General features: G+C 48.3%; 1 protein-coding gene across 2 annotated transcripts; it reads left to right on the top strand.

Moving 5' to 3' along the window:
* Positions 1-974: 974 nt before the first annotated feature.
* CKB (creatine kinase B) lies at positions 975-9,183 on the top strand. 2 transcript variants are annotated; one of them, XM_005242980.4, is made up of 8 exons: positions 975-1,112; positions 1,985-2,197; positions 3,330-3,484; positions 4,375-4,507; positions 5,420-5,591; positions 7,196-7,319; positions 8,043-8,232; positions 8,817-9,183. In XM_005242980.4, exons 2-8 carry the CDS (start codon positions 2,005-2,007, stop codon positions 8,993-8,995), a joined length of 1,146 nt encoding a protein of 381 aa, XP_005243037.1. In that variant the 5' UTR covers positions 975-1,112; positions 1,985-2,004; the 3' UTR covers positions 8,996-9,183. The 2 variants fall into 2 exon arrangements, with proteins under 2 accessions (XP_005243037.1, XP_005243038.1); XM_005242981.4 differs by lacking the exon at positions 1,985-2,197 and adding an exon at positions 2,665-2,852 and having other exon boundaries at positions 981-1,112.
* The last annotated feature ends 3,073 nt before the right edge of the window (positions 9,184-12,256 follow it).

The following is a 12,256-nucleotide window of genomic DNA, read 5'->3' as shown; positions in this document are numbered from 1 at the left end:
AGCAACCCTGTGACTCAGATCCGTGTCCACACGGGTAAGTACAGTGTTTGGACAGGAGGATAAACTTGGGTTCTGTTGTGAGAAATACACGTCAGAGAAAGATAAAGAAACCATTATGTAAAGGTGAAAGTCAGATCAAGATAGTCACGTCGTTAATGTATTTATTTCTGCAAACAATGGGATTCTCAGCTGCATCTTAGCTTTGCGACAAGCCCAGCTCATCCATACAAAGAGACCAGTGGAAGTCACTGTTTTCGTGAATTGCAGGTGAGCTTTAAATGGGTCAAATCCCAACCTTCCTGCTTTTGTCGTCAGGGAGAAATTGGCCACTCTCCACTCTTAAAAACTTTTTTTTTTGGCACATGAGGAGGAGACTCACTGTGCCTTACTCAACCACCCTATGTCCTTTCAAATTAAACTGTAAATTGAGCTCGTGGCTTCCCAGGCACTGGAGGCGAGGCACAGGGCGAGGGGCCGGCCCCTCCTCTGCCGAACAAGGCGCCGCTCTCCGGTGCCGCGGCCCAAGCACCTGATCCACAGCCATGTCGGTGGCTTCTGCTGAGCCAACTCGAGGACAGTTAATCGCTCACGCAACTCAGGGTGTGCCAGCTCCGACAACACAAAGCCCTTATTTTCAGGACAGCTGGTTATTGCTCCCGTTGCTGACTCCTCATCCAAGGTGCGATGCCTGAATGGCACCAGGCCGCACGCCTGCGTCACTGCGCAAAGGCACCGCCACCTGTGGACAGGCCTTGGCCGATGGCACGCAGGGACGTATTTCCGCAAGCATGTCCGCATTCAATGAAGCCACCGAGGTCGCCGTCGCCGCTCGGCTGCAGGGGGCTGCCCCGGCGGAGCGCCACGCCGTCCTGCCTCCCCGAGGCCAAGCAAAATGGCGGCAAGTCTCGGCCCTGCCGGCGGCGGAGCGCTCGCCCCGCCCTCCCGCGCCTGGCCCAATGGAATGAATGGCCTATAAATAGCGGCCAATGGGGCGGCGGGTCGCGCTCTATATAAAAGAGGCGCGGCAGCAGTACCGCGGCTCCACTTCGGCTAGGGCAGCAGCGGGTCGCTGAGCGGGCGCGGAGGTCCTTGCTTTAGCTGCGGAGCCCTCGGTAAGTCCCGGGGTAGCCGAGCCTTCCTGCAGCTTTCAATAAGATTATTTTTTTAATTATTATTATTTTTCTGCTACGTGGGGTGGAGCCGGTCCGGCTGAGGAGGGGGAGCGGGGGTGCGGTGGGGGGGGGCAGTGCGGGGCAGGGGCGCCCGGCGTGCAGCCGGAGCGGGGGACGGGGTGCAGGTGCTTACCAGGCTTGCCCCCAGCTGAAGCGGGCCCCGCTCTAAAACCAGATTAACCCGGTATTTAGCAGGGTAGTTACATATGCTCCCCCCGACCAGGTCCCCTGAGGGAGCCGTCTGTTGTGTAATGGCTTGTTGGATGCTTCCCACCCCTCCATTCCTAAGTCTGGGAGCAGCCGGGGCTCCGCGGGCGCGGAGGGCGCCGGGCGCTACCGCTGCTGGGGCCGAGGCGGGGCACCCCCAGCCCCGGCACGGCAGCGGCGGGAGGAGGCGCGACAGCACACCGAGGGCATCGCGGTGCCGCCCCGCTCACCTGCCACCCGGCCCGGGGTCCCCCCCCGGCCGCCCCCCCCGCCCCAGAGCCGCCGGCGGGGTCTGCCCGGCGCTGCCGCGGCCGCTCCGTGCGACCTTGGGCGCGTCCCTTGATCCGGGCGGTGCCGCGGAGGAGCGGGGAGAGCCCCTGCCCTTGCGGCGGGGATGTTTAAGGACGGGGCAAGGCTGGTGGAGGTGAAGAACTTTTTTCTTTCCTCCTTCCTGGCTCATGTGGGAGGTGGTGTAGCAGCAGAGGTGTGAAAGGCACGGGTGGAACGACAGCCAAGGTGACCTTGCCTGGGTGCCTGGCTTTCCCCCGAACGGTGTGGAGGCCTGCGGAGCCCCCAGTGATAGGCTTCCCCTCTTTCTCCCCTAGTGACTGCGGTAGGGTCAGACATGCCCTTCTCAAACAGCCACAACCTCCTGAAGATGAAGTACTCTGCTGATGATGAGTTCCCTGACCTGAGTGTTCACAACAATCACATGGCCAAGGTGCTGACCCTGGACCTGTACAAGAAGCTGAGGGATAAACAGACTTCCAGTGGATTTACGCTGGATGATGTCATCCAGACTGGGGTAGACAACCCAGGTAATGGCTGGGGACCGTTAGATGTGCGTGACAATCTGTTCTCCCTCCTTCCTGGAAGTGCTTCTTGACAATGGCACCCAAAGCTCTTGAGCTGCTGAGAGGCAAATCTCATAAAGCATTGAGAGACGGCTCTGAATGTGTGACTGTGTAAAAAGAGGCCTGGTTCTATCAAGCCATGTTCTGTGCTGTGATCTGACATATCAATTCCCAGACGCTTCAATTATGTAACTGCTCTGCTAAATACTTTCAGTCTAAAAAAAAAAAAAGAGGGGGTAAAAAAAAACCCCAAACCAAATGCATTCTAATTATAACACAACCCGGGGGGGGGGGGGGGGGAAATATAATGTTGGCTGTTCTGGTCTATTCCTATTCCAAACTGGTTATGTGATGTTCTGTAGCACTTCTATGAAAAAAGGGGGAGCAGACGTGTTTACATGTTAACATTACAGTATTTATTTTTACTCTAGCAATATCAAAATGGCCCAACTAAATAATCAGAGACTGCCTCCTGATGAGGAGTACCCGGACCTGAGCACCCACAACAACCACATGGCTAAAGTTCTAACCCTGGATTTATACAAGAAACTGAGAGACAGAGTCACGCCCAGTGGCTTCACCCTGGATGATGTCATTCAGACTGGGGTTGATAATCCTGGTAAAATGCGTTGAGAATATTCTGTGTGAGCCAGCTGAAGTAACTGGTGCTTTTGAATATGGTGACTTAAAACTAATCATGTGGAGGTGGTATTTGAGCATGCTACAGCAATGCAGCTCTGTAGCAGAAGGAACAAAAAGTGAAGCATGCTTGCTTACAGCAAAGCATGATTGTTTAGACATAGCTTTATCTGGTGGTCTAAATTAGCTAGTGAAGTTGGATGTGCTGTGCAGATCTGTCCTAAACAAAGCCTGACAAATGAGTGTGGTTTAATGGCAACAGCTGTGGGTTTCCATAGTACTGCGTTTGACTAACTGGATGAAGTGTAAAATGCAGGGTCTTTCCAAATCTTTTTATGTAAGAATGCATTTCTAAGTGACTAGACCTACCACTGGAGAACTTGCTTGGTTAGTGCTGTGCTGGAGTACAGCCAAACATCACCCAAACTTAGCTCTTCTGACTTTATTACCACTCCAGGCCATCCCTTCATAATGACAGTAGGATGCGTAGCCGGTGATGAAGAATCCTATGATGTGTTTAAAGAACTCTTTGATCCAGTTATTGAAGACAGGCATGGTGGCTACAAACCAACTGATGAGCATAAGACCGACCTGAATGCTGATAACCTGCAGGTACAAACTCTTCATCAATTACTGATGCCTACTGGTCTGAGGAGTGGGTAAAGTTGTTGACAGCTGCCTAAACTGATTGCTCAGGCTCTGGCCCCTTCACTTGCACGCGGCACAGATACATGGGCTGTGTGTCCAGTGCAATCGGGCTTGAGCTTGCTGCTGTAGGGTGTTAGCACCTGGATAGAACAGGGCAGCTGGCACCCAGGAGGAGCTTGCTCCGTGTGCTGCTGCTGCAACGTGGGCCATGAGCTGTAGGTTGTAGTAGTAAAGCTGAACAACACTGTCCTAGGAGTGAAGGACTGTCATAAACTTAACGGTTTCCACTATCTGATCTTTGACCTTAAATATCCGTTGGTGGTATCATACTATAGAATAGCCATTGTTATGGCTAGGAGTAGGGGGTTCTGCATATTTCATGGATTGCAAATGTTACTGTAGACTCTAGGAATTCCTAATGCCATGTTGATTGGCTAGGGGTAGCTTGTCTTGAAAATAAGAGACTCTAGATGACAGTAGTGAATAATTCTAATTTGCAAGAGTAAACACCTACCTGAAAAACAAGCACTTGCCTTGTGTTAATACCTCTAGATTGCAGATTGGAAGGGGTAACAGAAGCCCAGACCGTACTCTGAAGTGAACAGAAAACTAATGGTCAGGTGGTACCCCTGTTTTCTAGCACTACTTAGTAGCCTTAGCCTCAAAACAAGGGTTGTGTTACACAGATACTTGAGCTACTGCTGAAGAAAGTAGCCCTGGAGTAAGACACTGGCTTACAGACCAAGTAGTCAATATCAAAGTATAAGGTGCACACTGAAATGCATGGGAGCTATATGTGTTCAGAGTAGGTATCTTGGCAACAGTGTTGTACTCACTGGTTTCCTAATTTTTAGGGAGGTGATGACCTGGATCCCAATTACGTGCTAAGTTCCCGTGTCAGAACGGGTAGAAGCATCCGTGGATTCTGTCTTCCCCCGCACTGTAGTCGAGGAGAGAGGCGGGCTATTGAAAAGCTCTCTGTTGAAGGTAAAGTGAGAACTTGGTGCCTTTGGGGAACTGAAGTCCTTTGCGCAAGCGCTGTTCTTTGCAGTTTGAAAATGGAGGCAGTTGGCAAAAGCTGCCTCCCTCAAGACTTGGTCTGAACATGGAGCCTTCCCTGAAAAAGGCTCATTACGTTACAGCTGCCTCAGCACTGCAGTTTGTAGCTGAGAGCAAGAGCGCGTGTCAGAGGGAAGCTGGACTGCATTAAGTTGACCTTTGCTGATCTTGAAAGCTTCTTCATATGTGTGTGGGGAAAGAGGTTGGTTCATCATATTTCGAACCTGAAATGTAACAGGTATGTGGCAACTTCAGGGCTTGAGTCATGGTTGCAGTATTTTGTGGCTGTTTTTTAATTGACTTTCATTAATGTTCAGCTTAGAGGTGTAGTCTTGCTCCAAATGTGCAGTTGACTAGAGTGAGATTTAGTTTTCAGTGGAACTCCTCAGCTGCGGGGTTTTTTTTATTGCCTCCCAAATTCATCAAGTGAAAGGAAAGGATACACTCAAGGTGCAGTTCTGCGGACTTTATAGAGTGTAGTTCCAAAACCTGTCAAGGACTGTTACCTTGCCCTTGAGTAGAATAATACTGTTTGTTATATTCATGACCTTGATTCTCCTTGGAAGAAAGCACTCGACTTCTACAGTTAAGCAGCACTAATGATTCTATACTGCATGTAAGGGAACAAAGGCTACTTGTATAAGCCTGGAAGGTGCAGACAAATCATCTGATACTGCCTTAAGTTCTGTAATGCCACAAAGGCATTGCCGTTGCAGATGAAAGCAAGGGAGGAACCAAACCCAGCAGATCAGACATTGCTGTACGTTGTATGTGGTCTCTAAAGTGCTGGGAATGTCTAGCCCCTTTGGTCCCATCCTAAAAAGTGACTCTCTCTTTCAGCTCTGGGTAGTCTGGAAGGTGATCTCAAGGGGAAGTATTATGCTCTGAGGAACATGACTGATGCAGAGCAGCAGCAGCTGATTGATGATCACTTCTTGTTTGACAAGCCAGTTTCTCCTCTTCTGTTGGCATCTGGGATGGCACGAGATTGGCCTGATGCCAGAGGTATCTGGTAAGTATGTCTGGAAGTAAGGAATCATATGAAATGCCTGCAAAAAAATCTTGTAGTTTTGGCTTGTACTGTTGGGCAGAATGGCAGCTTTTGAATTCATATTATTGAATCTAATGAGAAACTTGTGTGATATCCTCTGGGGAAGTTGCATCTAAACCAGCATAACTTGGACAAGTGTTACCATGCACCACATAGGGCTGGTAGGAGGATCAAGCCAGTTTGGCTAGCCTGTAACCAGAGGCTACCCATCCAGCACAGGTTAGCGAAGCACCAGACAATAATTGAATCAGCTTATGAAAGTAGATCACTTCTGAAGGACTAGTTGTGCCACTACATTCAGCTCTTGTCTTGGGAGCTTAATGTAACCTGAAAAAAAAAAAAACCAAACCAAAAGAACCCACCAAAACAAAAAATAAAAACCCACACACAACGCTACAACACTGGCTTAGCTCAAGCTGGATACTGGATGCATAGCTGTTCCCTTGTAGTCTCATCACTTCTGCTTGCAGAAACTCGCTGATGCTGGACTAGTATGGCTTCACCTGTACTAGTGATAAGATTTTCGCCCCCTGCCCTCGGAGACTAGGTGACATGAGTTGACTGATGCAGACATGTGGAATAGAAGGATTCTGCTTGTCAGATGTAGGTCTCCTGTATAAAATGCTGCATCTCAGGAGCTTCTGTAGCATATTTAACTTGCTCCCTTGTAAGCTAAGGGCTAGGTTTTTATCAGCTGGTATCTTATTACTGCAGCTGCTTCAATACAGCCCAGAGGAAGCATGCTTTGTTTCTGTAGGTCACCTTTAAGATTGCATCATTTACCTGCAGATTGCCAGCACTAGATAGCGCTGTCATATGAGCATGACTAATCTACAGGCTTGAAGTGTAAAGTCTCGGTGTTGCCTGCATAAATAACTTTCCCCAGGTACTGGTTAATTTTTGATCCTAATCAAGCTGAGAAATTATCAGCATGACAAATATTGGTGATAGTACTTGCTGCCAGCTGCAAGCTAGGACAAGAGGGGCTCATTGGTGTTCAGAGATTTTTACAGCATCTCTGAAAAGCCTGATTGATCTAAAATTAATAGTGAAAACTCAACTTAGTTCTCTAAGGTACAATGTATGGTTTAACAAAATCTGACAAAATTCTGATAAAAGGCTTTGCTGTACGTTGTCAGCTTGGTGTCATTATGAACATCACTGTACAGGGCTGCTTTGAAGTCTGTACCAATCACTCTTCTGCAAACTCTGTCAAACAGATGAAATCTCTTAAATTTGTAAACTTGGGCCACAAGTGAGCTAGGGGGATGACTGGATTTTACAGTTCAATGCTGTAAGGCTGGCTAATGTCATGTTATTACTACTTCTGACCTGTTTAGATGCAGGCCAATTCAAACTACCGCTTGAAAAGAGCAAGGTAGAGACTACTAGTTGAACTCTATTAGGTCCTGTGTGGACAAAAGAAGTAAGATTAATTGCTTTGAAGAAGCAACTAAGCGAGCCTCTTGAAATAAAAGCTTCAGTGATGAGTAATTTGGTGCTATTACAATTATCTTGAAAATGTCAGGTGGGACAGACAGCAAGCTGTGTATCTTGTCTCCTAGGCACAATGATAACAAGACTTTCCTTGTCTGGATCAATGAGGAGGATCACCTTAGAGTTATTTCCATGCAGAAAGGTGGCAACATGAAGGAAGTATTTACCCGCTTCTGTACTGGGCTAACACAGGTAAATCAATATTGCCTGAGCTGTAGGTTCACATGGCACATATTTCTCTGGTTAGAGCTGAGAATGCAAACTTTCATGCCCCTCTGGAGTCCTGCATAGTGGAGCTTCATAGCCTGGGTCTCTGGGAATACTCTGATGAGGTCCAGAGCTTGTGAAGGTTCTGAAACAGCTATACTGGCAAAACATTGTGGCTGTGAAATCTAGAAAAATCCTCTGATGTGGCACCCTTATCCAAGAGTCTAAACTGTACTTAAAGGATTTCTGCATGGTTCTATAAATCAAGCACTGTGATACCCTGGGTGGGAGGAGAAGTTGCTCAAATGTAGATGGGCAAAGCTGGACTGAAGTTTCTAGGTTGAATGCTTTTCCTCACCTTCTAGTCTTGATATGAACTTGAGCCTTACCAGCCCCTTCCTTAATCCTAATGGACGTGCCAGCTCGACATGTACTAAATCAAGCTTCCCAACAGATAGTGACTTCATATTTTGTAGTGTAGCTTAATCTTGCTCCTAGCAGTCAGACAGGCTAAATTTAAGGCCTTAAAAGCCCCTTGTTAGTGGCCCTTTTTTCCTAAAGGGAGGGGACTTATGTGACTGACTTAAATAGCTGTTCAAACTGTTGTGCCTGTTGCTACGTAACTGAAGCTGTAAATGAGTACTAATGGATGACCTACATCCTTCAGGCAGAGAACAATCTCTAAACATCCATTCTCTCTATTTATAGATAGAAACTCTCTTCAAGTCTAAAAACTATGAGTTCATGTGGAATCCACACTTGGGCTACATCCTGACCTGCCCATCCAACCTTGGAACAGGGCTCCGTGCTGGTGTGCACATCAAGCTACCAAACCTTGGGAAGCATGAGAAGTTTGGAGAAGTCCTCAAGAGGCTTCGGCTGCAGAAACGAGGCACAGGTGACAGATGATACAGTGATGCCCTAGTCAGCCTGCCCTAAGACACCAGCAGATGCCTGGCTATAGCCAGAGCCATGTCTGGTTCACATGGTGCAGAGCCTGTCAGACCATCCCAAGGGTACCCTTGTAAAGCACATGGAAAGAACCAAGCCTTAAAATCATATCCTGGAGGAGCTGAGGATGCCAGTGCTCTGCTTATACCTTACTGTATCTGGCTATCTACATGTGTCCTATGTGGTATTTTGAGTGCCAGATAAGGTAGACCTGGTGGCAGCTGTCCCATCCCTGCTTACAACAGGAAATCCTGATTCAGCTTCTGGCTAGAAAATAGCTACAGCAGGTGCTTCTGACCATGGGTTAGATTGCTCATGGGTTAAAAGAATAAAGACCTGGCCTAATGCCATCCTCAGTAGCTCGTGTTGGCAACCACATGCAGCTTTATCTCCCTACATGTAGGAGGAGGCAGCAGTGGCAACTTGTAGAGAATTGTCTTGCTGTGTTCCCACCTCAGGCTAGTGAGGGAAGAAAGGTAGGCTGACCTGCTCCAGCAGTGGTCAATGTACTAACTAAATCTCTTGCTCCAGGTGGTGTGGACACAGCTGCTGTTGGAGGAGTGTTTGATGTCTCCAATGCTGATCGTCTTGGCTTCTCAGAGGTGGAGCTGGTGCAGATGGTGGTGGATGGTGTGAAGCTGCTCATTGAAATGGAAAAACGCCTTGAAAAAGGCCAGTCCATTGATGACCTCATACCAGCTCAGAAATAAAGCACTTTATTCTCATGCTTCCTAACTTATTGGATGAATAATAAAATGTCACTCCAATTCAAGCCCCTGGGGTCAGAGCCCACTTAGTTACACTGTAGAGAAGTCTTCCATCCATCTGTGTTAGAGTTTATTTTTTTGATGGCTGAGATGTTGCTGAAAATGAAATAAACTATTGTTTTGGCCTGAGATGTCTTAGATGTGTTAACTGAATGTCTTTGAGATTTAAGTGACTTGAGTTTTTTTTTCTTCGTTATGCTAGAAGTGGTAGTGGACAAAACCAACCCATCTTCCTGCCTGTGCTGCTGTAGCCTGCTTGAGTTTGTGTGGTTAAAGCAGTGTCAAAAGTGAACCTTTAACTTGATTGCAGTTGCTGTAAACCTGAGAAGTAGTGTTAAATATGAGTCACTGCACACATGCCCTACCTGCAAGGCTTTGACTTGTGCATCTGCTCATGGCAACTGTAAACTGTCATTATCCTGACTACAGCAAACCAGGCTGACTCCTGTACAGGGAGGGGAGACAGATCTGGGTACAAAGGATGACTGTTCTCAGATGGGTCCTCCTGGGGCTGCAGGGCAATGCTCTGAGGTTAGATTTCTGCCCATAATAATACTGACACTGAGCTAGTTTGTGTGGAGAAGATCACATCTTTAATCTGGAGATGTGTAGCTAGTTGGTGTAAACAACTAATTGCTCTTCTGGGGGTAAGGAGTGAGGTGAAACCAATTAAATCCATGCTTCTCTCTAAGCGGGTTTCAGCTCAGCCAGGGAAGAGATGAGGGCTGTAAGCTGCCAGTTACAGGAAAATACCAGATAACGAGCTTTCTTCAGCTGGCCCTTGGCCCATGTACCAGTTGTCCTGTGAACCTGAAAAGAAGCAGTGTAGTCAATTAAAACATGCAAAGTAGTTAGGGTTTTTTTCCACACTGGGTCTGGCTTGCAAGCTCAAGCTGTTCTCTGGGTGTGAGCTTACAGGGTTGTATCAAGCAGGTCTGTTCTCCAGAACGGCTGTAGTCAGCGTACACGTGTGTTTGCTGTATGGAAGCATTACGTTATTAACCTACAAGAGCAATGTTTTCCAGAAATATTGATAGCTAGGAACATCAGACCCTTAGTAACAACACCTTCTGCAGCCCATGCAACCTGGGAAACAGCACCTGGTCAACAGCTCTACCCGCTGCTAAAACCTGGCTTTTATGGAGGGAGCACAATGAGAGGCTGATACATAGCTTCACAGCGTGTAGCTTTATATAGGTTTGAGCAGATAACTGAAGCTTTCTTTTGTAGAGGCTGTGGTATTTCTAAGGCTGTGATTGCAGGCTGTCACTTAGCTGAAGTGATGATTCTAGTTGGGGTAAGCTAATTAAATTTTGGAGAGGGAAAAGCTGAGTGAACATCTCCAATCAGATTTATTTTTTTTAATGTAGCTTTCTATATGATTCAGATTTAACTGGGTGGGAGAGAGGAGATCACATGTAAGAGTTTTGTTCTGTGCTGAATGATGTTCCTGTACTTGAGTTAATCAGCACAGGGATTTTTCTGTGTGAGGCTTGTGAGAGCAGGGAAGGGAAAACGGTGCAAGAGGCAACCGGTTGGTTCTGTATATTCTTTAGATCCCCCTTGCTGTGCTTTGTGTCACTGTTCACAGACGCTTGGCAAATAGCTGGTGCTGCATCTTGTAATCAGAGAATGTTCATTTAGTGGTGCCTTTCCTCAACACGGCGTCATTACTGCACTCACAGCAATTAATGGAAGGAGATTCCTGAAAACTTACCTATTTTTTTGAGCTAAATCAGCTGAACTAATAAAAACATCTCTTTCCCTATGCATCTTGTTTCTCCTGTGTACTTAGCACATCAGAGCTACATCTGTGTTGTTTTAGCCCCTGGGTCCCTGCAGTCTGAGGCAGGACCTGCAGCTGGCCAAAAAATTACGGTCAAAGCAGCAAGCTAGTCTTTAATGCTTGCATCCATCTAGAAAATATTTCTTTTTAATTGGTTTCCCTTCCCAGCCACCACCTTTGCTATGTTCCCTCCTGTTGCTGCCACAAGGAATAACACGACTGTGCTTTTGCTTCAGCTTGTACAAAGCAATTGAAAATATTTCAGAGAATGAACCTGTCACGGCAAAAGGCTGGACACAGCCACCTACCCCAGCTGGGACTTGTTAAAAACCTGTGATCAAGAGAGAAATTAAACCTCCGATCCGCTTGCCTCAAAAGCTTTGGTTTGATTCTCAGCGTTACTTACCGTCACGCCCTGGGCACCGCAGGTCACTCAGATACTGCGGCCGTACGAGGTAGCTTGCATGGACCAGCTGCTCGCTCATGCCTTGGGTGCCTGAGGTGGTGCTGGGCAATGGCGAGCCGCCGTGGCTCCGGGGTGCCTCAGCCTTAAACTGAAGGGACGACCCGGAGGCCATCAGCCGCTGCTGTGCTTTATACGGGGGCACGGCAATTAGCCTTGCCAGCAGAGCCACCCGTGTCACGTAGCTTCTGGGAAGGATGTGGGAGCTGGCACGGCCGGAGGAGCCTTCTGGGTGGGTGACTTCATGTGCTGCATCACACCCAGTGGTGACGGTGCTGCTGCCCGGGCCAGGAGCGGTGCATGGGCTCCTCCATCGGCCGAGGGTGCTGACGATGGGTGCAGGCTGTGGGAGGAGAGAGGTCAGGAAGCCCTTCAGGCCAAGTGGAGTGTGTTGCATCTCTGGGCTTTCCAGCGACATTTCAGCCTCTACATTTCAGTCACACAGAGGTTCAGGAGCTATGATGGCCACTGCTCGGGCAGGGAGAGCAGCCAAGCTCCGCCGGCCATATGTGGGCCTTGTGGTGGTGGCCACCTCTGCGCACCCTGCCTCCACAGCCGCCATGCTGTTCCCCGGCTGCCGGCTTGTCACTCAAAACACGCTCTGTCCTTATAACATTTTCAAGGGGAATTTCTTTTTGTCTTTTTGCTCTGAACATTTCCGCTTTCCTCCGGGGAGCAGCCACCTGGCCCCAGCCTGCATGCGATGCCTGTGCGGGGCCATGCCCGTGCCAGCAGCACCCAGCCAGCCCGGTCCCCTTCCCTTGTGGCACAGGCATCGCCCTGCTTGCTGGGACCCTGGTGTCCTTAGTCAAGAAACCAAGATTCTTGTGAAACCTTTTGGCTCTCACATTACACTTAACCAGCAACAGACTGCCTGTAAATGCTCCTCGTTCCACTTCCGTGCTATCTGCTGGGAAATTATTCATGGTCTTTCACCCGCTTGCAGACTAAGCCA

This window comes from Falco peregrinus, chromosome 1, assembly GCF_023634155.1.
Source record: "Falco peregrinus isolate bFalPer1 chromosome 1, bFalPer1.pri, whole genome shotgun sequence".
Lineage (NCBI taxonomy): Eukaryota > Metazoa > Chordata > Aves > Falconiformes > Falconidae > Falco > Falco peregrinus.
Note: the sequence above shows the minus strand (reverse complement) of the source record. Positions and strands in the feature narration are given on the sequence as shown.

Bases quoted from the DNA above. Each gene is read 5' to 3' on its own strand.
- CKB (XM_005242980.4), top strand. From the start codon at position 2,005: ATGCCCTTCTCAAACAGCCACAACCTCCTGAAGATGAAGTACTCTGCT. The intron at 7,320-8,042 runs GTAAATCAATAT...CTCTATTTATAG, and splicing joins TCTGTACTGGGCTAACACAG to ATAGAAACTCTCTTCAAGTC. The intron at 8,233-8,816 runs GTGACAGATGAT...CTCTTGCTCCAG, and splicing joins GCTGCAGAAACGAGGCACAG to GTGGTGTGGACACAGCTGCT.